A 27152-nucleotide genomic window follows, 5' to 3' on the forward strand; every position below is an offset into this window, starting at 1 on the left:
AGTAGGACTGGCTTACTTAATTCAGTTCGTAGTTAACCATCGAGTTGAAAGCGTGTTTTTTTTAAATTTCATTTAATTTACCATGGTGTTGGAATTTACTATCAATGGAAAACTATACCAGAGTGAGTTTATAATAAAGATGCGTTTGAATACATTTATGCTACAACGAGAGTGCTCTAAGAAAACGTGATGAAAAAGATTGTGGCATCTTTCTCAAAAAAAGAAGGTTGAGTTTTGTTCACATAGGGAGCCGGATCCTATTCTTGGCACTTTTGATTCACTTCGGCAGCGGGGTTTTTTGAAAGCTACGAAGCTCATATTTGGCCACAATATGCGTGTACTAATGCGCTTCTTATTGCAATTATTCAGACAATTCGGCTGAGAAAACCCCCCATGCCTAAGTGAATCATGGAAGTGCCAAAGTAGCTCTGCACCTTAGATACTTATGAATTTGTAAGCATAAAATTATCATAGGAGTGTTGATTCTGACCGATATTCTCAACCCACGCATCATGTTAATGGAAATGACGTTCAAACTAATGAGGGCTAATTCGGAAATGTTTTAGAAACATGTTGAACCCGCCTAAGGCCTGAGTGAAAGCAAAAATACTAAAAACCTTACCACTCAACGAATACTTAACGGATCAAAATATTTTTTTGTTGGTATACTGGCCCACATATCTAGTTTCTAGAAGTGGTCAGAGGAACTTGGAAATACTCTTTTAGCCAGAATTATTGCGGTGGGTTACTGGGTCAAGTCAGGTAAAAAAGGCATTTTTTTGGGACATGCCAAGTTATCTTCATTTATTTCCAATGGCAATCATTTTAATTTGCATAAATCATTAGGATCTGATATTCAACATTATAAATTGATCGTTTTGCACAGTTTAGCGTGTTCCAGATGCGGCCACAAGGACTTGATGCCCTGAAGAATCGGCTCTAGATAATTAATCTATACTAGATTAGTTAGGTACTAAACCGTTTCAAATCTCTAAAAGTATAGATTGAACATAATAGTTCACTAAATGGCGTTCCCATAAGTTTGACACAGATATTAAGATAAAAATTGTGCACTTTATCATAAATATGAGGCATCCCGAGAACCCGAACATGGTCATTTGTAGGATCAATCAAATGCAGTTTACATAATTATTCAATTTAATCGATTATAAGAAGGTTTACGCTGATGCGTTTTTCTTAAAACTCCTTGATATAGATTGTAACGATTTTTGTCTGAAATTATTGATTATTTTATTTGACATTTGTTCCAATGTTTCAACATTGGATATTCTATGTAACTCATTGGTACTATACCAGGGAGGAAGCTTCAGAATCATTTTCAAAATTTTATTTTGAATTCTCTGCAGAGCTTTCTTTCTGGTATTACACCAGCTAGTCCATATTGGTACAACATACAACATGGCTGGCCTGAAAATTTGTTTGAATATCAAAAGCTTGTTCTTAAGACAAAGTTTTGATTTTCTATTAATAAGGGGATAGAGACATTTTACATATTTATAACAGTTAGCTTGAATGCCCTCAATGTGATTTTTGAAAGTTAATTTTTTATCTAGCATCAGCCCTAGATACTTAACGTCATCTGACCAATTTATTGGAACCCCTGTCATCGTAACAACATGTCTACTTGAAGGGTTCAAATAAAGAGCTTTTGGTTTATGTGGGAATATTATTATTTGAGTTTTGGAAGCATTAGGAGAAATCTTCCATTTTTGCAAGTATGAAGAAAATATATCCAAACTTTTTGCAATCGACTACAGATGACACGCAGTCTTCGTCCTTTGTCGAAGAGGCCTGTGTCATCCGCAAACAAGGATTTTTGACATCCCTGAGGTAATTCAGGTAAGTCAGATGTGAAAATATTTTATAACATTGGTCCCAAAATGCTGCCTTGTCTTTCAGATCTGGAGCTCTGATAATTAACCTGAAGAGTACGATTTGATAGATAACTTTGAATTATTCTAACAATGTATGTTGGAAAATTAAAGTTTTTTAATTTTATGATCAAACCTTCATGCCAAACACTGTCGAATGCTTTTTCTATGTCTAGAAGGGCAAGACCAGTAGAATAGCCTTCAGATTTGTTGGAACGAATCAAATTTGTTACACGTAAAAGTTGATGAGTGGTCAAATATCCAAGGTAGACTCCGAACTGTTCATTGGCAAAAATTTAATTTTCGTTGATGTGGACCATCATTCTTTTCAAAATGACCTATTCCAAAAGTTTACTGATGGAGGAAAGCAAACTGATTGGACGATAGCTAGAAGCTTCTGCAGGATTTTTGTCTGGTTTTAAAATTGGTACAACCTTAGCATTTTTCCATTTGTCAGGAAAATATGCTAATTGAAAACATTTGTTAAATATATCAACTAAACATGATAAGCTACTTTCTGGAAGATTCTTGATGAGGATGTAGAAAATTTCATCATCGCCAGAAGCTTTCGTTTTTTTGATTTTTTAAATAATAGTTCTCACTTTTTCCAAATCAGTCTCCCAGGAATTTTTGAAGTCCTGCGTAGACTGACCCTTAAACAAAAAAGTTGCAAAACTCAACGGTGCACCCCTTAGATATGAGCCTTAGGGTAAGAAAAAAGGTCTCTTAAGGCTAAGTAGCCCGTCACTCGTTTTGGCAACAATGATGACTATTCAGCTTGCATTTCAAAGTGATAAAACTCAGTCTTGATAGTTTATATTGACTTGAAAAAGTATCACTGTACGCGCTAACATGCATAAAGTATGCTGATACTTTTTCAGCTGTGTCAGTGCAAAACCAACTGATTTTCTTTGATTCGAAATCGTGAGATAAATTAGCAACAATCATCAACGACGCGTACAAATTTCAATGACGGCCTACTTTGCCTTAAAATTTCAACCCAATTGGTTGCTCCACCAGCTGGCGCATTCAATTAGAAGTTTGTATGGGATATTCGTTTGAATATATGGAAAATCAACTCTTTGTCACTGTTTCGTTCCGTATACTAGTTGATCGCGGTTAACTGAGCCTAGAATGACAAATACACTAGTTGATACCCTACTGAACATAATTGTAGATGGTTGTATGTGGATTTGAGCTCATTTTCCTCCATAATTCCACTGAAGGAGGTTAATATTTAGGCTTAGATCAGTACTCCCGTGCAGTGAATCAAATTATCATCAAAGCAGACGAAAAACAAACAAAAAAAGCAAGCAACCTTTTGGGACAATAATGCGGATAATGATACAATCAAAAGCAAAATTGTCATGACAATCACAGAGCACAACATTGTTGCATCCTTTGCAACTAGCGATGAATCAGTTATTTTAAAATAAAACCAACTTTCTTTTATGGATGCTATTCAATAATGTGTCAATATTTACCAACACGGAGAAAGTTCTAGAAAATTGCAATGTGAAGCCCAGAAATCGCTACGCTCGTGGTGATCGATTGTCATATTCTTTTCAAGTGGTGATAAACTGATGTTGCGGAATAAAATTGTAGCAACAAGAATAGGAGATGACAATAAGGGGATTCACTTAACAGCGTAAACCACTGCGTAAGTCATACTAAATTGATTATTTAAACATTTCATATACTGTCAATGAAACGTTTCAGAATCTTGAAACCCAATGATTAATCAATCAAAGAGCGCCTTGATTTATCTGAAAAATGGTAATGAGAAAACTCCAAACAAACAATCATTTTCCTTCTTTTTTTCTTATGAACGGTTGCGAAAAATTGCTGAAAATTAAAGGAAGGACATTGTCTATAAAGTGTCCATTAACTTTGGTCTAGAGTTTTGTTAACGTAGTTCAACCGTGAACATGTAACCTCCGAGAATAAGTGTATGGAACGAGGTTTGGTTTTACAATTGTCTAAGAGGTTAGGTTAGGTTGACACGTCAAATAGCGTTTGAAGGCGAAATGCTGCAAAACGGGCTGTCTTTTCCCAACAGATTACAACCAAAGAAACATTAGAATTTGAGTTTCAGTTTTTTCAGCTGTAATATGATTGAGAGTGACTTGTTCAACTCTCAATCCATAAAAATGTTTGTTTGGATGAGTGAAAATATCCGATGATCCGGATCTAGCTGCAAGTACCCTTCGAATTATTTCTGAAGGTGCATTTGGTCAAACAATACTGCACATCCAACTTGGTCGTTTCTGGTAAACTTTTGGTGAGCCAACAGTAAATTATTCAAACTCCTCCAGTTTGACAAATAGGCGGGACGATGAGTGCCTGTATTTTAATGATTAGAATTTCCAAAATGAACCTAAAAAGAGATATCTAAAACATTTTATTGGGTCAGAACAACAAATTTCCAATCGAATGGTTGACGTTCTCAGCGGATAACTAGATCATTAATCTCACATTTGACATTTGAAAAGGAATATTTCATGCGAAATATTTAATTGCTAAGGATACGCAGAATTACGTTTTACGCAGCTTTAAGTGAATACCCCTAATGTCTTTGTTGCTGCGTGTTGGGTGACAATTGATTCACTGCTCCCGTGCAATCACATATATACATGCGCCTTGTCCAGCAGCTCGCCCAGCGTCATAGGTGGCTATGATGCACTTGTTCTGTTTCTGTTCGGGATGAACCACTGCGACCAGTTTTCTTTGATATTTTGTGGTATACCCGTGTCCTTTGTTTAGTGCATGTCGTTCTACTCCATTACTATGGACCAATGCACGAGTTCACTAATTTGACGTTTGAGCGGTGCCGAATTCACTGGTTTCCATGGTCACATAAATAATACGGCACCGCTAAAACGTCAAATAGTGAACTCGTGCATTGGTCCATTGAGAAATGGACCTATGCACGAGTTCACTATTTGACGTTTGAGCGGTGCCGTGTTATTTAGGTGACCATGGAAACGAGTAAATTCGGCACCGCTCAAACGTCAAATTAGTGAACGCGTGCATTGGTCCATAATGAAGTAGTCGTTTTTTATACAAACATCATTCTTCACCATTTTGCATTGAGCCCCTTTAGAAAAAGATACCGCTATTTATACCTTTTGGAGGAAACAGTTTGTCACCATTAAACTCTCAAAAGCGCGCCCCTTAATCAGGTTCGGCCACTATGCTGGTTGAATGATACTGGTTTTGACCATGCATCGGTACTCTAGCGTATCAAATTGTTGCTTCTACTTGTAAGCTTCATAGTAGTTTTTTTAATCTGTGAACAGGTTTCATCGCATGAGACATTAAGATTCCTTGAAACAAGAAGCTTATTTTAGAAGTTAGGAGGTCTGCTATTCCACTGATTCGGAATCGTTTCCCTCCTAGATATCGAAAGATAAACTCTTGAACTCGGAAAGAACTTGTCTCATGAGTTGAAACCAACCTCAGATGCTGATTGAGCCATTTTTCCACTTTGACCTCCTCATCATCTAGGACAAATAGGTGGGTCTTAGTACTTGTTACTCTCTTATACTCTTCCGACCGTAACTTATAAGTAGAACAGATACAACAAGAGTACAATATGGTGCACTTAGTGGCTATGTTGAAGAAATACAAAGCAGTATTGCATGAGCTTAACAAATCTACTTCAGGTAGTTAGAACACCAACTAACTCAATTTTAATCATGATACAACCTTCTACAATATTGTTCGCTATGATATCAAGTAGTGTTTTCGACATTCTGGGTTCAATTGAATGCGAACAACAATTTTCCTGAACCAAACAGTAGATGATGTGCTGTTTCCCATATGTTTGAGCTGATAATCCCATATTAACTTTAATTCAAATGCGCCAGCTCATGGAACGACCAAATGAGCTGAATTTTTCAGGAAGTTTTCCTTTTACCCTAAGGAATAATCCTGGGGGGTGTCCCGTGAAATCATACAACTTTATTTTTCTCCCATAATGAGCTGGGCCAGTCTTGTCCTGAGTAACTTGATTTTCAACTGGACTAGTAAGTCCTAAATTAAAATTGTGCGCACTTTCAGAGTTTTGTTTGATCTTTCGACCTTCACGCTTGCTTCTTCAGGAGCGGGTAACGAGGGCAGGATCGAACATGTCGCGCGTCGGTCGGGAAAAAAAAGTGAAAAAGTGAATCGGTCCGCTAGTTTTGTTTGAACCTCCGACCTTGACGCTTGCTTTTTCAGGAGCGGGTGACGAGGGCAGGATCGAACATGTCGCGCGTCGGTCGGAAAAAAAAGTGAAAAAGTGAATCGGTCCGCTAGTTTTGTATGATCCTTCGACCTTGACGCTTGCTTCTTCGGGAGCGGGTGACGAGGGCAGGATCGAACATGTCGCACGACGGTGGAAAAAGTGAATCGGTCCGCTAGTTCTGTTTGATCCTTCGACCTTGACGGTTGCTTCTTCGGGAGCGGGTGATGAGGCCAGAATTAATCGTGTAGCACGTCGCTCGCGTGGCACTGTGGAATAGTATCGCGGGTCGCGGAACGCGTTAGTAGTGTTTGATCCTTTGATCTTGTCGCTTGCTCCTAGGAGGGCGAGTGACGAACACTTATTTGGCGTTCAATTCGTTTATCGAGTAATATCGCGAATCCGGTTGGGCGCATTCATTTCATATTATATATTTATCGTTTACCAAAACGAATCCCTCCTCCATATCCAAACTCCCAGTGTTTACTTGTGGAAGTGCAGAGGACTCCTCGGCTTCTATAAAGCAAGTAACACGTCAACATTTCCCTCCTATCCCCAAATTGACCTGCATTTGGACGCAGCCGGCGCCGTTATTGTTCATTATAATAATGAGAGCACCAGTACTTACACATTGAGGATGCTACTGATCCCGAGTAGCGTCTGTTGGTTCCCTGTGTAAGTACAGCTGTTCTTGCAATAACGGAGTAGCATCTGCGGGCGGTCAATCATGCTCATGCTCATGCTCAATTAAAATTGTGCGCACTTTCAAACTGCATAGCAAGTTTTTGAGCTTTTTCGCAATCTGTTAGTAATAATTTGTTTTCCTCTTTCAATGCCGGTATTGGCTCCTAAATTGTTTTAAAATTTTAGATAATTTCCTAAAGGGCCTAGAGCCAGGGTCTAATTGAGAAATTTTATTTTCAAAATTTTTGTTTCCTAATTGTGAAATACGTTTCTTGATTTCTTCCTGCAAATCCTACCATGTAATTTTCATAGCAGGATCGCGAGTGCGTTGAAATTGCCTCCTCCCCACGGTTTTAAGGCGGATCAAGAGTTGAAGATCATCGTCTATAATCACGGGTTCAAATTGAACTTCACATTTTGGAATTGCAATGCTCCTGGCTTCAACAATGGAATTGTTAAAGTTCAAGATCATTGTCAATATCAAGTTTTGTTTGTAAAGATATGTTAACATCAGGATGAGAGTCAATATATGTTTCATATATATTCCAGTCGGCTCGAAAATAATTGAAAGTGGAGCTGATAGGATTGAGAATCGCTTCAGCTTCTTCTTTCTAGCAATACGTCCTCACTGGAACAGAGCCTGCTAATCAGCTAAGTGTTCTTATGAGCACTTCCACAGTTATTAACTGAGAGCTTACTGCGCCAATGACCATTTTTGCATGCGTATATCGGCAGATACGAAGATACTCTATGCCGTGGGAAGTCGAGAAAATTTCCAACCCGAAAAGATCCTCGACCGGTGGGATTCGAACCCACGACCCTCAGCTTGGTCTTGCTGAATAGCTGCGCGTTTACCGCTAAGGCTATCTGGGCCCCACAGTCAAACCCACTATAACGGTTTAAATGAAAAATTAATGATTTAGCCATATATTAAACTTTCCATGGCTTTTATTATAAATAACGATTTGAACACTCTTAAAAATGAATGCGCACAGTACTAGCGACATAGTTATTCCACCAACAACGTTTCTTCAAGATACAAAATTAAAATATGACGAAAGCTATACGCACGGTGAATGATGCACTAGTGTGCACGGTAAATAGAGCTTAGTGACATTTGAACACACGTAGACTAGCATACGCTCGTCATACACAGTTTGTTTTTGTTTTCCTCAAAGAAACTTGCACACGCTTTCCAGACTCACCAAAATGCATATGGAAATATTACCCAATTTGAAAAATTTAAACCCGTTTTCTGCGTGTTTTTCGAGACTGAGTGCATATTGTTTTCCTCTAAGGTTCACAACTACATCTACACTAGGGTACCCATACCATTGGGCGTGAAAACCACTATGGTGACATAGAACGGTACGAGGCGACCTTAACATGATATTTGTAAACATAATTTTTGAGTATATTTTTGTTATGCATCACTAGTTTTAGATTTTTCCCTGAATTATGGTATAAATGTACGCTTCGTAGTGGTATTCTAGTACGCTTTAAATTATTTGAAAAAGTTATACAATTTTTGGAAGTCCAGATTTTTCTTAAATGCACGGTGAATGGTAGCTTGACGGTACACTACCTACCATCATCCTCCAAATAAACATGCTCCAGAATAAATCCACAAATTCATTATTTACTAGGCCCACTCAGTAGCACAATTAAAAGTCAAGCAATCCCATGCAGGATCTTGAAATACTTGGTTCCGGTTCACCCCCGGATATAATTAATGTTGTCCGAGGAGGTGTTCTTATAAATATATGAACTATATTGCATTTAATTGTAAAATAATTGAGAGTAAACAACTGATTCATAAATCGTGTTCATATTGATTCATATTTGTGAACAACTTTTTAGCCGATTCATAAATTGTGGTTTTAGACCATGTTCAAAAATGAAAATTTCAAATGTTTTCAAAAATTTAAATGACAACATTGTGCATGAACTGCAGGTATATATCTCAATTCACCATTCGGCATTGATTTCATAAAAAAATATTATTTATTTTGCTCTCTATTATTTTTCAAATTTAAGCAGAGGCTTAAGGTAAAGATGATTCGAAGCCAAAGTCCAAATTTTCAAGAGCACGGATCAGGAGAACCAAACATCCGTTTGAGGTGAAAACCTAATCGATAGGTCACTAGCTGGTGGTGACCAATCGATTAGGTTTTCAGCTCAAACGGATGTTTGGTTCTTCAGATCCGTGCTCTTGAAAATTTGAACTTTGGCTTCGATTCATCTTCACCTTAAATGATTCATAACTGTGGGACCAGTGTACTCTTAACCCGTCGGGGTTATATTAAAACACAACTTAGATACCAGATTTTATTTATTACATAATAAATTTAAAAGTTAAATAAATGGATCATTAAATAAAAAATAAATCATTTCTAGTTAATCCGAAATGCATCTCCGTTGAAACTTCACTGAACGCCTTCATTCGTGACTGCGCACAACTTAAAGGAACAAAGTTTATGTGCTTGGAAGGCGGTTGCGGCTCGTGTGTCGTAAATGTAACGAAGAAACACACAGTGACCAACGAAACAGTAACAAATGCCATTAACTCGGTGAGAGTACAATGTGATGTTAGAGCAAAAATGTTATTTAAACACGTATCTTACCTTACAGTGTCTCCTGCCGATTTATGCTTGCCACGGATGTGATATTCTCACAGTTGAAGGAATTGGGAACATGAAGGATGGTTACCATCCTATCCAAAAACGACTTGCTGAATTCAATGGTTCACAATGTGGATTCTGTTCCAGTGGTATGGTGATGAGCATGTTTAGTTTGTTAGAAGCAAATGGAGGATCGGTAACCATGCAGGACGTGGAGAGTGCACTCGATGGAAACATTTGCAGATGTACTGGCTACCGACCGATATTGGATGCGTTCAAGAGTTTTGCTGTGGACACCAGTGATAGCACCACGAAACTATGTCGAGATATGGAAGATCTTGGATCGGAATCAAGCTGTTTGCAAGGGTCTTGTAAAGGAATTTGTATCAATTCAGTAGTTGGGAAAGAACAAAAAATGCAGCAAGTGCTAGATAGAGATGGGAAAGAATGGTACAAAGTTTACACGATTCATGAAATTCAAAACATTTTTCAAAAAATAGGCAGTAAGGCATACATGCTAATCGCTGGAAATACTGCTCACGGAGTATACAGGAGAAGGAATGACTTACAAGTCTTCATTGATATTAATTCTGTTGAAGAGTTACATCAATATGAGATAAAAGAGAACCTTGTCGTTGGAGCTAACAATAGCTTAAAAGATTTTATTAGAATTATGCATGAAGCAGTACAGAAAAATGTAAACTTTCAATACTTGAGAAAACTGATCGATCACGTGCAGATAATCGCAAACCATTCAGTTAGAAATTCAGGAACTTTAGCAGGAAACCTTATGATCAAACATGAACATTTAGAATTTCCCTCGGATTTATTTCTGCTTCTGGAAACAGTTGGTGCAAATTTGATTATATGTAAGTATTGAGCAATTCTCGCTGAAACCTTGCCGCCATCGGCACCCATCTTTAGAATTTCAATTTTATTTCATTGATCGCTAGTTTTCGATAAAACTTAAGGGTGGTCCTTTCGGTTTTCTCAAATTGGTGGACCCCTCGTACGCCAGCTAGCTAAACAGTTTGCGAAAAAGCCCATTTTTTGATAAATCTTGGGTATTTCTTCACGTTATATGTCTTATATTTCCCTTGAAACACATAGCCAACTTAGTGGCATCGTATAGAGAAAGTATATAGCTTTCATTTTAAATTATAAAAGTAGTAGTAGAATTAATTCTCACCTTGTTAGCACTCAACATGTCGAATTTAGAGGCTACCAAGAAAAACAAGGTTACGTATAGGGGAAGCAGGTCCTATTCGGACTCTGTTCTAATTCGGATCATCAAGCATTTCTCAATACTGGCGCTACCGTTAAGATCGTGTGTACCGTTTTTCTTTTTACTGTCTGGCTCACGATATATGTGACGCCTTTCTGTTAATTCGTTTGATTTTTGTATTAGTTTGTTGTTTTGAAGTGCTCTAGTGTGCTGTCGGTTAGCATTATTTCCAAACTTCTGTAAGTGACAATAACTCTCCAATCTTTCTGTGTTATTTTTTAATCGAATCCCTCAAGCCTAAGATCTCATCTGACCATATGGTTTTGATCTGAGACGAGACTCGCGAAGACGGTCTTCTTTTTCTGTGATTGCTGAGTTTTTTTCTTATTCCACTTGGTGTTTATACCAATTATGCGCAAGCCGTTCAAATCCTCACATGAACCTCTCAGCAAAAAATGATTGAGTTTGCATTACATCGAATCATAAATAGCCGTTTGAGTGAAATTTCATGCCAGCAAACGTAGCAGACATTAGAAATCATTAATCTTCTGCTTAGATTTATCAGCAACTTTGGAAAAAACTGCTCCGCTGACTGAGGTTTTCAATAACAATTTACTTTGAACACAATACTTTTCACTTTTTCAGCCATAAAAACGGTGGGCTGCATTTGACGTTTCGTGAGAGGGGAATCTGGGCTGCATATGACGTTGATATTTTTCCTATTCGCGAGTCTCTCTCAGGTCATTACCACTCTGTAGGCGTCAACCCATGGACTCGAATTGGCACTCTCGCATAGACTATCAAAGCATGCCCGTTTACGGCTCTTGATTTCCTTTTTGAGAGCCAACTTTGCCTCTCTGAATACTGTACTGCATTCTTCTCTTTGTGCTTCGGTCTGTGCGTGCGCGTTGCATTCTTCGTCTAGCCCGAAGGCAGATTGCTCGAAGATTTGCAATTGATTCGCACCATCAGTACACCGGCGGCATGTTCTCTCTAGGAGGGGCTTTTTTTCGGCATGGAAGCATCACACGCTCGTGATATCACAACAACTAGCTCTTCACCGTTTAGATTCAGAGTGTCCCGTTCGCGCCTCAGGACTTCAGTGAATACTTCGCCATCGAAACGCGCTGTTTTCCATCCTCGGGCTTGGGTCGAGTTACATGGCGCTGCCTTTCGCTCTCTTGGTTTTCAACGAGCAGTCAGTCTATTTCACAAGCTCCAGCTTTTTACGCTTGCTATAAAACGAAGAGGGGTAATTTGGTTTTGAATTTGCTTGCCTACACATTTTATAGTTAAATCTTAGTAGGCTGAAGAAAACCTATTTTGGGATTGTTGATTAATCTGTCAAAAATTTTCACTACGTTTGTTTTGCAGCAAGTTTTGGCAAGAACAATTATTCGTTAGAGTTATTAATCGGATTTATTCATTAACTTTATTGCTTTTAGGATCAGGAGATTGATACGATAATACGAAAATGATACGAATTGAAAAATGTCATCATTTAATGAACATGCTTATTTTTATGCTACATTTCTACCAAATTACTCCGGCCCCGCACTGGGTGAAGTGGTGGATCCTGCGATTTTTCTGGTTTATTTGTTTTTTACATATTCCAATAGCTGCTTACTGGAAAAGCTAACAAAAGTGATAAACAACTTCGAAAATGTTGCATTTGGTTATAATTTCGATCCGATTGGTTTAAATTATGCCTGATGCGAACTTGTTCATGCCAAGATGAAAATTCATTGATAAGGCACATTTTAGGTAAAATAACAAAACAGGAATAGGTACAAATATGTTTCGTCTCACGAAAGGACTTCGAAATAAAGTCGTCATTACACACAATCATGAACTCAACGGTCTCTGGACTAGTCAGCGGAACTATCTACTAAAAATGGGTTTCCAACACTTTTTATAACTCATTTAAAGGGTGCTCGCAGTAGAAGCCCACGTATTTTAAGTTGTCAGTTCCTTGGAGGTATCAGATTACAGCTTAGTTGAATGCCACGTTTATAACTTCTTCGAAATCGGTTAGTATCACAGCCATAAGCACTTTTATGGTAAACCGTTGTCTGTCACCCTAAAATACGAAAGCGATTAGAATAAATTGTGGAATTTCAAATAAGATTGATTTTCGTTTCCAAAAACTCCAAAATGCATCAGACTTGACTTCTCTATGTCAACATAACTATTTTTTTCTTAACCGCCAAGCTTGCTTTAATCTAGCTATAAGAATTATAGCGTACGCAAGAAATGTCAGGAGGGGGTGATTCAAAATTTATGGCATGCTAGCGTAAAAAGCTGGATACAATAAACTTTCCCTTACGCGATATAATGTGTTTTGAACTTGAAATATGAAAGTACGCTATATTAAAGTGATTATAAAATGACGCCACACTCATTTTATAATCACTTTAATATAGCGTACTTTAACTTGAAAATGTAAGTCGATACTCCAATTCGATGTTTCGAGACTAGATGCTGTCTCTTTCAGTTTCCCGAACAACTTCATCTATTTAACCCGATATGCCATGTTTCAATATGTAGAAATTTTACTATATTCTAAGCTAAAATGGCTTTTGTCCAATGTATTCTGTCAAAATAACAAAAAGCTCCAAAATTAAACAAATTAAAATCTTTTTATCGTTATCTCCCATACGCGATGGTCAGATTAAAACCGAGTTAAGGAAAGTTCACTGTACTCAATTTTGTACCAGTTTAGGATTTCTCCCACGTTTGTTTTAATGAAAATCACATTCTACTTGAGCTCTTGACTTGAACTAAATTGGAATTTTTCGCGGCTTGAGTTTATTTTTTATGCTTGCGCTTATAGAAGTAGTTTACCAAGTAGTTCTTTTTGATCCTTCGACCTTGACGCTTGCTCCTGAGCAGTATGTCAAGAAAGCCTGAGAACTCGTCAGTTGTTTTCCCTCTCGAGTCGCTCGCCTATTTTCTCTGAGTGCGTTTATATAGCCGAGCAAACGAGTGAAGCTGAAAGTGGATTGTTGCTGCTCAGTCATGGATGACGGATCAATTGGTGTGCTCGTTTCATGTTACTATTTCTAATCTATAAAATATGTATGACTGCACATTTAATCGTTACAACGGTGGAACGTAAATATGATTTTTCAACAAACTATGAATGGTTTATCACTGTGAGTGTTGACATAAACTATGATTCATGAATTATTTATGTTTACCATTTTTTTTTTTTTAAACACCCCTTTCTTTTTAGCTTTATTTTTGTAATTAAAAAAAACTTTGAATGGTTTGACACTACAAGTGTAGACTTGCGAAAGGTTCACTTTATTCAATAAACTTTGTATGGTTCGCCACTGTAAGTGTCGGCATCAGAATAAGAGTGTTCTATGATGTAATAACACTTGCTTTTTTCCTGACAGCTACATTTAGGTATTTGTTCAACAAACTTTGCATTGTTCGTCACCTCAAGTGTCGGCATAATTTTCCTCTACATAAAAATTGATCATATCAAATGAAAATATTATATTTACATATAAGCATGTTTATATTTCACAAATAATTATTTATCATGGTGTAATCGCTTATCAAATTGAATCCTGTGACTCAGCGATCATGCCCATTAACAAACATCCCTCCCAGTAACCTTTGTGGAGATGCAGTGGCAGACACGGTCTCCAAATAACAAAGGTTACACACTAACATTCCTTCCCCCAATCCCACCTGACTGCAAGGACGTGGCCGACGCTGTTATTGACTCTGTATAAATAGAGGCACTGAATTATGCACACTGAAGAAGATTATGGCCAATCCCAGCCGAATTTCTAGTTGATTCTTTGTGCATTTTCACTGACTTCGGTCAATCACGGAATAGCAACCATTGATATGTGTAGTCTGTCTAAGCTAAGCTAAGCTAAGCGCTTATAGAAGTAGTTCACCAAGCTTTAATATCAAATAAATCGGAGTTATATTTTATAACTATCTTGGCAAAAAAAAACGATAAAATATAGGGTGGTCCAAATTAGAACATGGGAGGTCCGAATTGGAACAGGGTTGATCCAATTCGGACCTTTTGGAGAATTTTGTTCAAACATGTGTAGTCATGTCCTGGTAAAAGATTTCACAAAACTCTCTTAGAGAAAAGTGCGCGCACTAAAACAAACTTTCTAGAAAACATAAAACTTTTCATGCCATTCATCGTGCTGAAAAGTCATGGCCAAAAAACTGTTACTAGGTCCGAATTGGACCATGTTCCCCTACTCATCTTCTTATTTTCTTCATTTTCCTGACGTAACGTCCCTACTGGAACCGAGCCTGATCAGTTATAAATACAGGCTATCAGTTATAAATACAAGCTATAAAAATTTTCTTTTATTATGTAATTTTTGATAACATAGCAATTCTTCGAAATATGTTTAAATTCAGAAATAATGATTAAACAAATTCAATGAATGAAAACATTGATTGTAATAAACAAACTTTTTTTACCATATGTATTGTTGTTCATTGAATGAAGTTTATAGATTGCACATTGGGACATTAGTAAGTCTTGTGGTAATAACTGTATTTTTAACGTAAAACATTGCCAAAAATGCATTAATTTAGAATGGAAATCTTGAGTTTTTGAGCACAAAAAATTTTTGATTTTCTGAGTAATAAAGTATCGCACAACATACATGTGAAAAATAGCGAAATTGAAAGATGAGAAGCAGGCTTTGTTCTAATGTGGTGTAATTCCGAAACGCAGGTGTATAACTTTGAGGTTGGAAAATCCGACGGCCATCTTGGATTTCGACGCCATCTTGGTTTTTAGCAGTTGAATGTTTTTTTTACCACCTCAGCGCACAACATTTTGAATTATGAGGCCTCCGATAAAAAAAACAATCAGATTATTTCTTTCTTATCTTATCTCAGCTGTTCAACTGATTGTTCATTTATATCAATGGTTTTAGACCAAATAAATGAAAGAAATAATGCTATTTTTCAACTCGAAGATATGCAAAAGGATCATTCAGGTAGTAAATCCTGTTTGATGATTTGTTTTTAAAGCTAGTAAAGCTGAGGGGCTGGATCTGTTCCAGTAGGGACGTAACGTCAGGAAACAGGAGAACAAGAAGAAGAGTGAGTGTAACGGTAGCATTAAAATTCAACATGTTGAGTGCTAACAAGGTGAAAACTCATTCTACTACTTAAAACCAAAATGACGTCAAAATCCAAGATGGCCGCCAGATTTTTTCACTCATAATAATACTCCTATTCTTCATCTGAATCGAATAAACCACCAACTATTGAAAACTTGTTTCTTTGTTGTATAAAAAATAATGTTTGCTTTGATTGCTCTCGCCATATACGTCAAAATCGTGGAACATGATTTAGAAAATCGTTCATTTCATAGGGTAAATACCATTGCTCGCCTAGTTTTTGTAGCCTATCTTACGCAATTTTTCCTCAGCTTTCTGATGGTGATCTCAGAATTCAAAACTAGCGGTGCGCTAATGGTGAAAAAACGATTTTTCTTACAAAATTCAAGAAGGCCATATTCAAAATGGCCGCCAAAATTTTTTTAACTTCAAATGAAAGCTATATCCTTTCTCTATACGAAGCCACTAAGTTTGCTTTGTGTTTCAAGGGAAATATGAGACATATAACGTGAAGAAATACCCAAGATTTATCAAAAAATGGGCTTTTTCGCAAACTGTTTAGCCAGCTGGCGCACGAGGGGTCCACCAATTTGAGAAAACCGAAAGGACCACCCTTAAGTTTTATCGAAAACTACCGATAACTGACATAAAATTGAAATTCTAAAGATGGGTGCCGATGGCGGCCTGGTTTCAGCGAGAATTGCTCATTCTTAAAAGTAGGCAAATACGATTTAGTAACATCAATTTATTTTCAGTGAATGATAGTTCAACAACAACTGTGACACCTCATCAATTTCTACGTTTGGATATGACCAAGAAAATATTGTCCAGCATAGTAATTCCGCAGCACGATCCTGCGTACAATACTTTCAGATCGTTCAAAATCATGCCTGTTTCCCAGAATTCTAAAGCATATGTAAATGCAGGCTTTTTGTTCAAATTTTCAAAATCAACTTTAATTCCAGAAACTGTTACTATTTGTTTCGGTGGAATACAGCCTTCATTCGTTCGTGCTTCGAAAACAGAAGCCTTCCTAATTGGAAAACAGTTATTGTCGAATGAAACGCTGCAAGGCGCAATACAAGTTCTTTCTACGGAACTTGACCCGGATTATGTCCTTCCAGACGCATCACCAGAGTATCGAAAAAATCTTGCCCTGTCACTGCTGTACAAATGTATTTTGGATATTGCAAACAAATATCGTGTAAAAATTGATCAAAGAGTCAAAAGTGGTGCAACACCTTTAGAAAGATCTCTTTCCTCAGGAAAGCAAACTTACGACACCTATCCAAACAAATGGCCTCTCACACAAAATGTTCCCAAGCTGGAAGGCTTGATACAGTGCTCAGGGGAAGCCGAGTACCGTTTTGTCTCAAATTCCGAACAGACTCATATTCCGAACACTCGCTTTTGTATGGAGATTTGGTTGAAATGTTTCGCTGAAATATGTCACAAAATAACAAGGAAATGGCAGTCAATTGCAATTCAATTTTATCGTCTCCAATATAATTTATATCGCGGGAGTAGTGATGGTTCTCTAGTTTGAGACCAGTAGAATCAGCTCAGATAAATTTATTTGCGAAATTATTCATTTGAATACGATTTATTCGTGCTGTTCGGAATTTGAATCAATGTGTTCGGAATATGAGACAGAATCAACACAGTGTTCGGCATTTGAATCAAAATGTTGTTCCATACTTTCACGTAAAAACAATACTAAAACTAATTAAATCAACATTATTATCAGTACACCCATCAGATAACAGTTAGGCTTTGTGAAGAAGTTAAAATTTACACAAATATCAACTAATTTATGCCAATCAGATGCATTTGAAGTCACTGCTGGCCTTAAGTGTTCGGAATATGAGTCAAAACGGTATATAAATGACATTCCAAAGATGCCGAACGAGTTGGTTGCTGTATTTGTGCTTGCGACTGAAATCAACAGCCGAATCATAAAAATTGATGCTTCGAAAGCATTGGTATGCCTGGTAACCCAAACCATCGTGTACCTTTTAAAACTTTATTTACTTTCAGCAACTGGATGGAGTCAAAGCTTTCTTCTCCGTTAAGGATATCCCGGGTATTAATAATTTCATGACTCTGGAACTAGGAGCTCCGCAAGTGGAGGAAGTTTTCTGTAGTGGTGAAGTGGTCTACCACAGCCAACCCATCGGCATTGTTGTAGCCGAAACATCTGAATTAGCTTCGCGAGCTTCCAGTCTAGTTGAAACATTCTACGAAAAACTGCCTCCGAAATCTGTTTATCCAACGGTTTTAGATGTTATAGAATCTGAAGCATATAATCGTGTGTCGAACCTAGGGTTTGATCGACACGGAGCACAATTCAGGACAGCTATAGAAGGACCCATTAAAATCAAAGGACGTCTTAATTTACAAGGCCAATACCACTATACAATGGAAACACAAACCTGTTTTTGTGTTCCGATCGAAGACGGTATGGATGTGTATTCATCAACCCAATACCCTGATTTGGTCCTTTGTGCCATTTCCCAAGTATTGAACGTTCAACAAAACAGCATAAATTTGAGCGTCCGTCGATTAGGAGGCGCTTATGGAGCAAAGTCTACACGTCCTGCATTGATCGCGAGTGCTTGTGCAGTAGCTGCTAAGCTCACACAACGCCCTGTTAGAATGGTTTTGTCAATGGAAACAAATATGTCTGCCATAGGTAAGCGGATTGGATGCCATAGCTTATATGAAGTGGATGTAGACAGTAGTGGAATAATCAATAGATTAGATAATACATATACTCATGATGGTGGATCTATTGTCAACGAAAACTTAGCGTATCTAACATCCGATATGTTCAAAAATTGTTATCGTACAGATAAGTGGAATCTCATTGGTAATGTTGCTCAAACCAATGTTGCTCCTAACACGTGGTGTCGATGTCCAGGAACATCCGAAGGAATCGCCATGATAGAAAATATTATGGAACACATTGCACACGTTGTTGGAAAAGACCCTATGGAAGTTAGAATGCTTAACATGTCAAAAGAAAATCCGATGTATCAACTATTGCCGAAGTTCAGAAAAGATGTAGGGTTTGACTCACGTAAAAAATCAATCGATAAATTCAATGATAAAAATCGTTGGCGAAAACGAGGGATTGCCATCATTCCAATGGAATATCCTATGGAGTACTCGGGCACAAGAAATGCCCTTGTTTCTATTTACCACATAGATGGATCGGTTGCAATCACCCATGGATCTGTTGAAATGGGTCAGGGAGTGAACACAAAGGTTGCCCAAGTCGCTGCAAGTATTCTTGGAATCGCATTAAACAAAATCTCAGTCAAACCAACAACCACCTTAACATCCCCAAATAACAATCCATCTGTCCATAGTATATCCAGTGAAACAGCGGCCTTTGTGAGTATCAATCATAATCATTTTTTCAATCAATTGTTCAATCATTTCTAATGTTTTTTTTTCAGGCTGTGAAACGTTGCTGCGAGATACTTTTGGAGCGCCTTCGACCAATTTTGGCAGCAAATCGTTCGGCCACATGGGAGCAAATTATAAATAGAGCATTTGTTACCAACGTTGATCTTACTGCTCAATATCACTATCAGTCAGCTGATCTCCAAGGGTACATTATATGGGGTTGTGCATGTGCTGAGATAGAAGTAGACATTCTTACCGGAAACGTACAAATTCCTCGAGTTGATCTTCTTGAAGATGTAGGAGAGAGCATGAGCCCGGGGATCGACATTGGACAGCTAGAAGGATCATTCATCATGGGACTGGGGTATTACCTGACGGAAGCATTGGTGTATGACAATTCCAATGCAATGCTAGTGAATAATCGTTCCTGGAATTATAAGGTCCCAGGCGTGAAAGACATTCCCATTGATTTCCGAGTACACTTTCTGAGAAATAGCTCTAACCCACATGGAGTATTACGGTCTAAGGCCGTTGGAGAGCCGTCATTCAGCATGACACCTGTGTTGACCTATGCGTTGAGATATGCGCTAAGATCTGCTCGACGAGATGCAGGGTTGCCGGACGATTGGATTCCGATAGGTAAGTAAAATAATATTTGTTACTTGCCATACTTTTTTTTAATTTTCCTCCATAAAATCTTACCATGGGGTGAGGGGGTGGAAAATCGTCAAAAAAAATATATGTAATTATTGGGCAGCCCCCAAGTCTAAGGAAGAGGAGTTCATATGGAGCATATCGTCTAAATATATGGGAAATATAGTTCCAATTACATTCATAGATTCCTTGTTGAGCTACCGTGCGCGACAGTTGATAGTTCTTGTGTGTCAGAGTTCACCCTAGTTTTTCCCAAATCTGTGGTCTTTCGAGGCTTATTGCAAAGTGTGTTCATTGCAGTGAAAAGCCTTAGTTCGGTTTGGAAGCGGAACACTTTCGGCGAAGCCATTGTGTTGCCGTTAAATCGAGTTTTGCGCAAGTTTTGTTGAATGTTTTCGGAGTATTGTTTGGTCCGTAGAATCTGTTGCTTGTCCCTTTGTGGGCGAGCGACGGAATCCGGATCAACTGTGTCCGGTTCGTGTAACAATTGCACTATCGGTATCGGTCACCCGTGTATATGCTCACGTATTCGTTTCAAACTTTATCTTTATCGTTCACCAAAACGAATCCTTTCTCATATCCAAACTCCCGAAGATTTATTATAAACTCCCAGTGTTTTCTTGTAGAAGTGCAGAGGACTCCTCGGCTTCCGTAAAGCAAGTAACACGTAAACATTTCCCTCCCATCCCCAAATTGAGCTGCATTCGGACGCAGCCGGTGCCGGTATTGTTTGTTATAATAATGAGAGCACCAGTACTTACACATTGAAGATGCTACTGATCCTGAGTAGCATCTGTTGGTTCCCTGTGTAAGTACAGCTATTCTTGCAATAACGGAGTAGCAACTGCGGGCGGTCAAGCATGCTCATGCTCAGTTTTGTTGAACGTTTTCGTCAACGCGTGGTTCTTTTCTGATCACGTGTATCGTTGAAAGCAGCCCTTACCCCTTCCAGTGTGCTACCTGAGTGCAGTGCAGTGTGATCATCGTCTGTAGTGTGCGTATAGCGTGGACAGCGGTGCGTTCTCCACGCCGTCAGTGGCCATCATCGTTATTGACGCCAGTGTGGTTTGGTGGCAAGCAGAGTAGAGAGAGTTCAACAGTTTGATAATCGTCTGTAGTGTGCGACAGTGGAAATCAACCACTCATACACACGTACCAGCGAACGGTCATTCGCCATTTGCTACTTCTCCCCAAGCGTAGACGTCCATCGGATGCAGCATCACCAACGACGCCTGCGTGGATAGAGTAATTGATAAGTATCTCTCGTTGTTCTTCTCCTCTTCCCGACTGTTTTGAATTAGTTTTTACTGTGTGTGAAAGTTTCTCTCTTCCCTTTCTCTTTTATACCTATGTGTGTTTTTTTTTCAGTTTGATTAAATTTCCATTTCTGTGATAAGTGTTAGTTTAAGTTATTCGAGCGCCCTTTGCGGTGTTAAGCTACCGCAATGGATGTAGATGATGATGTGGTTGGCTTCGAATGTGTTGAACCAACGAAACACAAACATCTCTATGCCCAATCCATGTGTGTCTCCTCAGTCCCCGCCTCAAGGCCTACCCGCCCGACTCTGGTGGGCTTTTTGTTGTTTTCTTTCGAACCAAAGGCAAACGGTTGAACACTATTCAGATCAGTAAGGATCTGACTAAGCGATTCTCTTCCGTCGTCGCCATTGACGCAGTGGGTTCTGGTAAGCTGCGCGTCACCGTCAGTGACCGTAAACAGGCCAATGAGATTGTGGCCTGTGAGCTCTTTACTCGGGAGTATCACACTTATCTGCCAAGCCATCGGATCGAGATTGCGGGAATGGTCACCGAAGTATGAACTGCGAAGCATTGATGCAGGGTTGTGGTCGCTTCAAAAACCCTTCTCTTCCATCTGTCCCCATTAGACTCCCATTAGACTGGCCCAGCTCAGTATGGGAGAAAAATAAAGTTGAATAATTACACGGGGCACCCCCTAGAATTATTTCTTAGGGTTAGAGGAAGACTTCCTGAAAATTTCAGCTCATTTGGTCGTTCCATGAGCTGGCGCAATTGAATTGAAGTTAATATGGGATTTTCAGCTCACACATATAGGAAACAGCACATCATCTACTGTTTGGTTCAGCAAAATTTTTGATCGCATTCAATTGAACCCAGAATGTCAAAAACACTACTTGATATCATGGCGAACAATATTGTAGAAGGTTGTATCATGACTAAAATGGAGAAGGTTGATGTTTTAAATATCTGAAGTAGATTTGCAATAATGCTTGGTATTTCTTCAACACAGCTGGGTGGTAGCCACCAAGCGCATCATAGCCAGGCGAGCTGCGGTAAAAGGTGCATGCATAAATGTGATTGTACGGGAGTGCTGATCTAAGCCAAACTTTCAACTACGAAAAGGTTAATTAAAATGAGCTTAAAACCAGATACAACCTTCTACAACTATGTTTATTAGGGTATCAACTAGTGAATTTGTCATTCTGGGCTGAATTGAACGCGATTTATTAGTCTACGGAACGAAACAGTGGCATAGGGTCAATTTTCAATATATTTGAAACAAATATTCCATGCAAACGTCAAATTGAATGCGCCAGCTGAGGAAGCAATCAAATGAGTTGAAATTTTGAGAGAACTTTTTTCTTACCCTAAGGCACATATCTAAGGGGTGCCCGTTGAGTTTTTCAACTTTTTTGTTTAAGGGCCAGTCTAGTCCCCATACTGGAATGCAAGCAATTGCACTCCGTTTACCTATTCGACTGTACGTACCGAAGGTAATGATGATCAGGGCTCCGACTCTGAGGTTGGTGAAGGAATTTCCTTCGTTTTCAAGGGTATTACGAGGAAGCGTGTGAGACTCCAGAGACCCACAAAAAGCCTCGGAATCTGTCTAGCAGTGTTGACCCACCCAAACTCCAAGAGGAAAGAGACTTTCCGCCGCTACCGGGAAAATCTAAAATCCCAAAAATTCATACTGCTCAGCAAGAAAGTTCGCATTCGGAGCTTCGGAGGACAACCTCAGGGCGTTCCAATGTTTACGCTTTCTAGCATCGTGGATATCATCCTTAATTTCTTCAATGCTCCTGACCCAGTGAAGAACATTGTCAAAGGATTGCTTCCATGAGTGACTCCTCTTTTGAAGCAGCTTGCTTCTAGAATGCCCCTCCTTGCAACGATCATATCTCTTGATGGATAAATTATCCACAGAGGTCGAAGATGTGATTTCTGTTCTACACTAGAACTGTCGTAGTATTATGCCTGAATTAGAAAGTTTTAAATTTTTAGTTAGTAATTTACAGTGCGATGTTTTTGCGTTACAGAAACATGGGTAACAGCTGATGTGACCCTTCCTTTCCATGATTTTAATATTATTCGCCTGGATCGATCCAACTCATATGGGATCAAAAAGCATCACTCGTTCTACAGCGTCGATCTGCCGCCGATGTCAGGTGACAATCCGAGGCAAAAGCCTCAGTGTCGCCTCCATATATCTTCCTCCGAGATCTGCGATATCTCGCAGAGATCTCTCTCACACCTGCTTAGTTATGCCTGAGCCACGGTTGTTCATTAGGGATTTCAACTCCCACGGCCCAGGCTGGGGGGAACGGTATGACGACCACCGATCAACGTTGATATATGACCTCTGTGACGACTTCAATATGACAATTCTCAACACTGGGGAAGTTACACGAGTTGCACCTCCAACTCAAGATGGAAGTCCGAGGGATAGCCGTTTAGACCTCTCAATATGTTCAAGCTCGTTATCGCTGGATTGTTTATGGAGGGTAATCCAGGATCCCATGGTAGCGATCACTTGCCGATCGTAGTTTCAATTTCCAATGGAACATAACAGTTTTCATCCATCGATCTTGCATACGACCTCACAAAGCACATAGACTGGGCAAAGTACGTAGATGCGATCTTTGATGGAGAGCAAGCGGTAGAAGTACTTCCTCCGTTGGAAGAGTATCGCTTTTTATCCGAGTTGACTCTCAACAGCGCTCTTCAAGCACATCGCCGTCCTGTGCCAGGTCCATTGGTTCGTAAGAAGCCTCCCAATCCGTGGTGGGATGACGGATGATGACGTGGTGGGATGAACGTGGTTCAATTGACAACTATGAGCGCTATTCTTCCCTTAAACGCAAGTTTAAAAGCTTGGCCAAAGCGAAGAAAAGCGGTTATTAGCGTCATTTTGTGGAAGGATTATCATGTGAGAGTTGAGAATGCTTTGGACCGTCGGAAGAAGAATGCGTTATACTTCGTCGCTAAAAAAGTTTGTCCGGATTCCGTTCCTGTTGATCACATGCAACGAGAGGGAGGCCATGGATAGACCATTTTCGATGGTTGAATTCTCACTTGCTCTCCTTTCATGTAACAATTCCGCTCCAGGAATGGATCGAATCATGTTCAATTTGCTTAAGGGCCTTCCTGACGTCGCAAAGAGGCGCCTATTGAACTTGTTTAATCACTTTCTAGAGTGTAACATTGTTCCGGATAACTGGAGGCAGGTAAGAGTAATAGCCATCCAAAAACCCGAGAAACCCGCAAGTTGTTAGAGAAGATGATTCTCTTTCGACTGGATAAATGGGTTGAATCGAATGGCATGCTGTCAGATACGCAGTTTGGTTTTCGCAGAGCCAAAGTAACGAATGACTGTCTTGCGCTGCTTTCTTCAGAAATTCAACTTGCCTTCGCCCAAAAGGAGCAGATGGCTTCAGTGTTTTTGGATATAAAGGGTGCTTTTGACTCAGTTTGTGTTGATGTCCTTTCAGACAAACTCCACGCAAGTGGCCTTTTATCAATTTTGAACAATTTTTTGTACAATTTGTTGTCCGAGAGCATATGAGTTTTACTCATGACAACTTGACAGTTTCACGAATTAGCTACATGGGTCTCCCTCAGAGCTCATGTCTGAGTCCCCTGCTTCATAACTTTTACGTGAGAGACATCGATGACTGTCTCATGGAAAATTTTTCGTTAAGACAGCTTGTAGACGACTGTGTTGTTTCTGTCACAGGACCAACAGCAGCCGAACTACAAGGACCCTTACAAGATACTCTGGACAATTTGTCTACTTGGGCCTTAAAGCTGGTTATCGAATTCTCTGCGGAGAAAACTGAGATGGTTGTCTTTTTAAGGAAACACAAACCTGCCAAGTTTCCGATTACCCTCATGGGTAAGACAATCACTCATAGCTTGTCTTCTAAATATCTCGGGGTCTGGTTCGACACCAAATGCACCTGGGGGAAACACATTGTGTATCTGACACAGAAATGCCAAAAACGAATCAACTTCATGCGAACTCTAACCGGAACATGGTGGGGAGCCCATCCGGAAGATCTAATCAAGCTGTACCAAACAACCATTTTATCGGTCTTAGAGTAGCATTTGTTTTCAATCCGCGGCGAAAACACTGCTGAAAATACAGCGGATTCAGTACCGCTGTCTTGGCATCGCTGCATGAACTCGACTCACACAATGAGTTTAGAGGTACTTGCAGGAGTACAGCCCCTGACAGATCGTTTCGCGGAGTTAACACTCAGGTTCGCTTTTCATCATCCGTTGTGAGGTTCTCAATCCTTTGGTACGAAAAGCTGCTTGAACATAACCCTCAAACTCGTTTCATGAGTGTGTACTACTGGTACATGATGCTTGAGGTCAGCCCATCTTCGGTTAACACCAATCGTGACAACTTCCTAGACTTCGACTGTTCCTCTGTAGTATTTGATTTGTCCATGAAGCAAGATATCCATGGTATACCAGATCACTTTCGTTCAAAATTTATCCCTCCCATGTTTGCAAGTAAATTCGGGCATGTCAACGAGAACCGACAGTTCTTCACTGATGGGTCAAAAATGAATGATATCACTGGTTTCGGTGTTTACAACGTTTTTCTTCTGTATATTTTACTGAATAGCACGCCTAGATCTTGAAATATTGATGGTTAAAGTAGTAGTTTACGCAACAAGTTGCAGAATGATGATTTTTACAGCAGGAGTCGTACATTTAGCCTACGAGGCCGAGTTGGATAATTTCAACGAGTACTGTTGAAATATAGCTCTGCAACGGAGTTGCATACAACATTTCTTGCAATTTCGTAGATGTCCACTTGGGGTATCAGAAATTAGAAATCCTTTATAAGAGAGATTCGCGGAAGCTGACATTTCTGTCAAAGTGTGAGCCAATCGAGCAGCGAGAACTGTCAAAGTGTGAGCCAAACGAACATGCGTTATGTTTGTTTTGAACTTTTCTTGAGGAGTAAAGTAATCCGCTTAAAATTATTTCGGTAAAAGTAACTTTGCATGAAGCAAAACAATGAAATGTTTTACTTTTTTGAATTTTTGTCAATGCGATTTTTGGTTTTTGATTTTTCGGCTGTTTATTAGTTTTGATATTTAGCTCAAAGATCTATAACGAAACAAAATACACTTTATAGCAATGAGGAAGTCATGTCCGTGTTACAATATTATTCTCGACGCCGAGCAAAATTAGCACTGCTGGTCTGTTGCCAAATCATTCCATTTTACTTCCGCTTATCTCTCTATAAAGGATCACTATCAGAAATCATATCGGGATGCATTCATCATTACAATTAATGCTTATAGATCTCAAAGCCTATATTCTAGGAAGTTTTGAAAGGCGTAGAAGATCCGTCTTAACTAATACTATTTTATTTGTTTGTATAAATATTGATAAATTTAAGCCGGGCTTGAAAATTCTCACAGATGGGGTTTTCGCTTGTAAATCAAATAAATTCTTCTTTTTATTCATTCCGGCATTATTTCCCTACTAGGAAAATTACGTCTATTGTTCGGGGAAGGATACAAATACTGAGAACTCTACTATTAATTGAAAAATGCAAATCATTGTGTTTCTAAATTTCAGGATCTGGTACAACACCGGAAAAGATATTCTCTCTAGCCTCTTGTTCATCTGATCAATACAAGCTCTACTGAAGATAATTAGGTAAGGAATGTGATAATCAATTTATGATTAACGCCAAATTCATGCTTCCTAAAATTTCAGAATAATTTATTTCATTATTTACACCAAGGATTTGTATTGTACTGCAGGAGGACCACGGTATCTCAATTTATGTACACTGCCATTACAAGTATGTTTCTTGCTTCTAAAATTAATTTGAAATCTTGAATGGCAATGCAACATCTATTACAAGCGGCTATCCAATATTGTTCCGGGGCTGGCGAGTGCTTCTTTGCGTTCCTGAATCGCGATACATAGCCTTCTATGAGGACCAATAGGTAAATCCAATGATTTGATGTCACCTTCTGTGAGCAACATTAAAGTTTCCATATCGATTTCGTTCTTCTGAAAACTGAA

The 27152-nt window shown here is 39.0% G+C and overlaps 2 protein-coding genes across 7 annotated transcripts in view; one reads left to right on the top strand and one right to left on the bottom strand.

Annotated features, from left to right (window-relative positions):
* Positions 1–13: 13 nt before the first annotated feature.
* LOC5573282 (xanthine dehydrogenase 1) lies at positions 14–26934 on the top strand. The gene is made up of 9 exons (XM_021839543.1): positions 14–122; positions 9199–9371; positions 9433–10291; positions 16523–17160; positions 17621–17749; positions 17805–19163; positions 19229–19817; positions 26697–26777; positions 26838–26934. The coding sequence occupies exons 1-8, from the start codon at positions 83–85 to the stop codon at positions 26765–26767; spliced, it is 3858 nt and encodes a 1285-aa protein (XP_021695235.1). The 5' UTR covers positions 14–82; the 3' UTR covers positions 26768–26777; positions 26838–26934.
* Positions 26816–27152, bottom strand: part of LOC5573285 (Usher syndrome type-1G protein homolog) — a 30982-nt gene continuing 30645 nt past the window's right edge. For all 6 annotated transcript variants that reach the window (XM_021843351.1, XM_021843350.1, XM_021843352.1 and 3 more), the window contains exon 8: positions 26816–27147. In XM_021843351.1, coding sequence (XP_021699043.1) covers positions 26982–27147 — 166 coding nt within the window. In that variant the 3' untranslated portion in view covers positions 26816–26981. The remainder of the gene's footprint in view (positions 27148–27152) is intronic.

The sequence above is a fragment of the Aedes aegypti genome, chromosome 2, assembly GCF_002204515.2.
Source record: "Aedes aegypti strain LVP_AGWG chromosome 2, AaegL5.0 Primary Assembly, whole genome shotgun sequence".
Lineage (NCBI taxonomy): Eukaryota > Metazoa > Arthropoda > Insecta > Diptera > Culicidae > Aedes > Aedes aegypti.

Coding starts and splice junctions, on each gene's coding strand:
- LOC5573282 (XM_021839543.1), top strand. CDS start 83: ATGGTGTTGGAATTTACTATCAATGGAAAACTATACCAGA. Junction 10,292..16,522: donor TGGTGCAAATTTGATTATAT/GTAAGTATTGAG, acceptor ATTTATTTTCAG/TGAATGATAGTTCAACAACA. Junction 17,161..17,620: donor CAAATTCCGAACAGACTCAT/ATTCCGAACACT, acceptor GCTGGCCTTAAG/TGTTCGGAATATGAGTCAAA.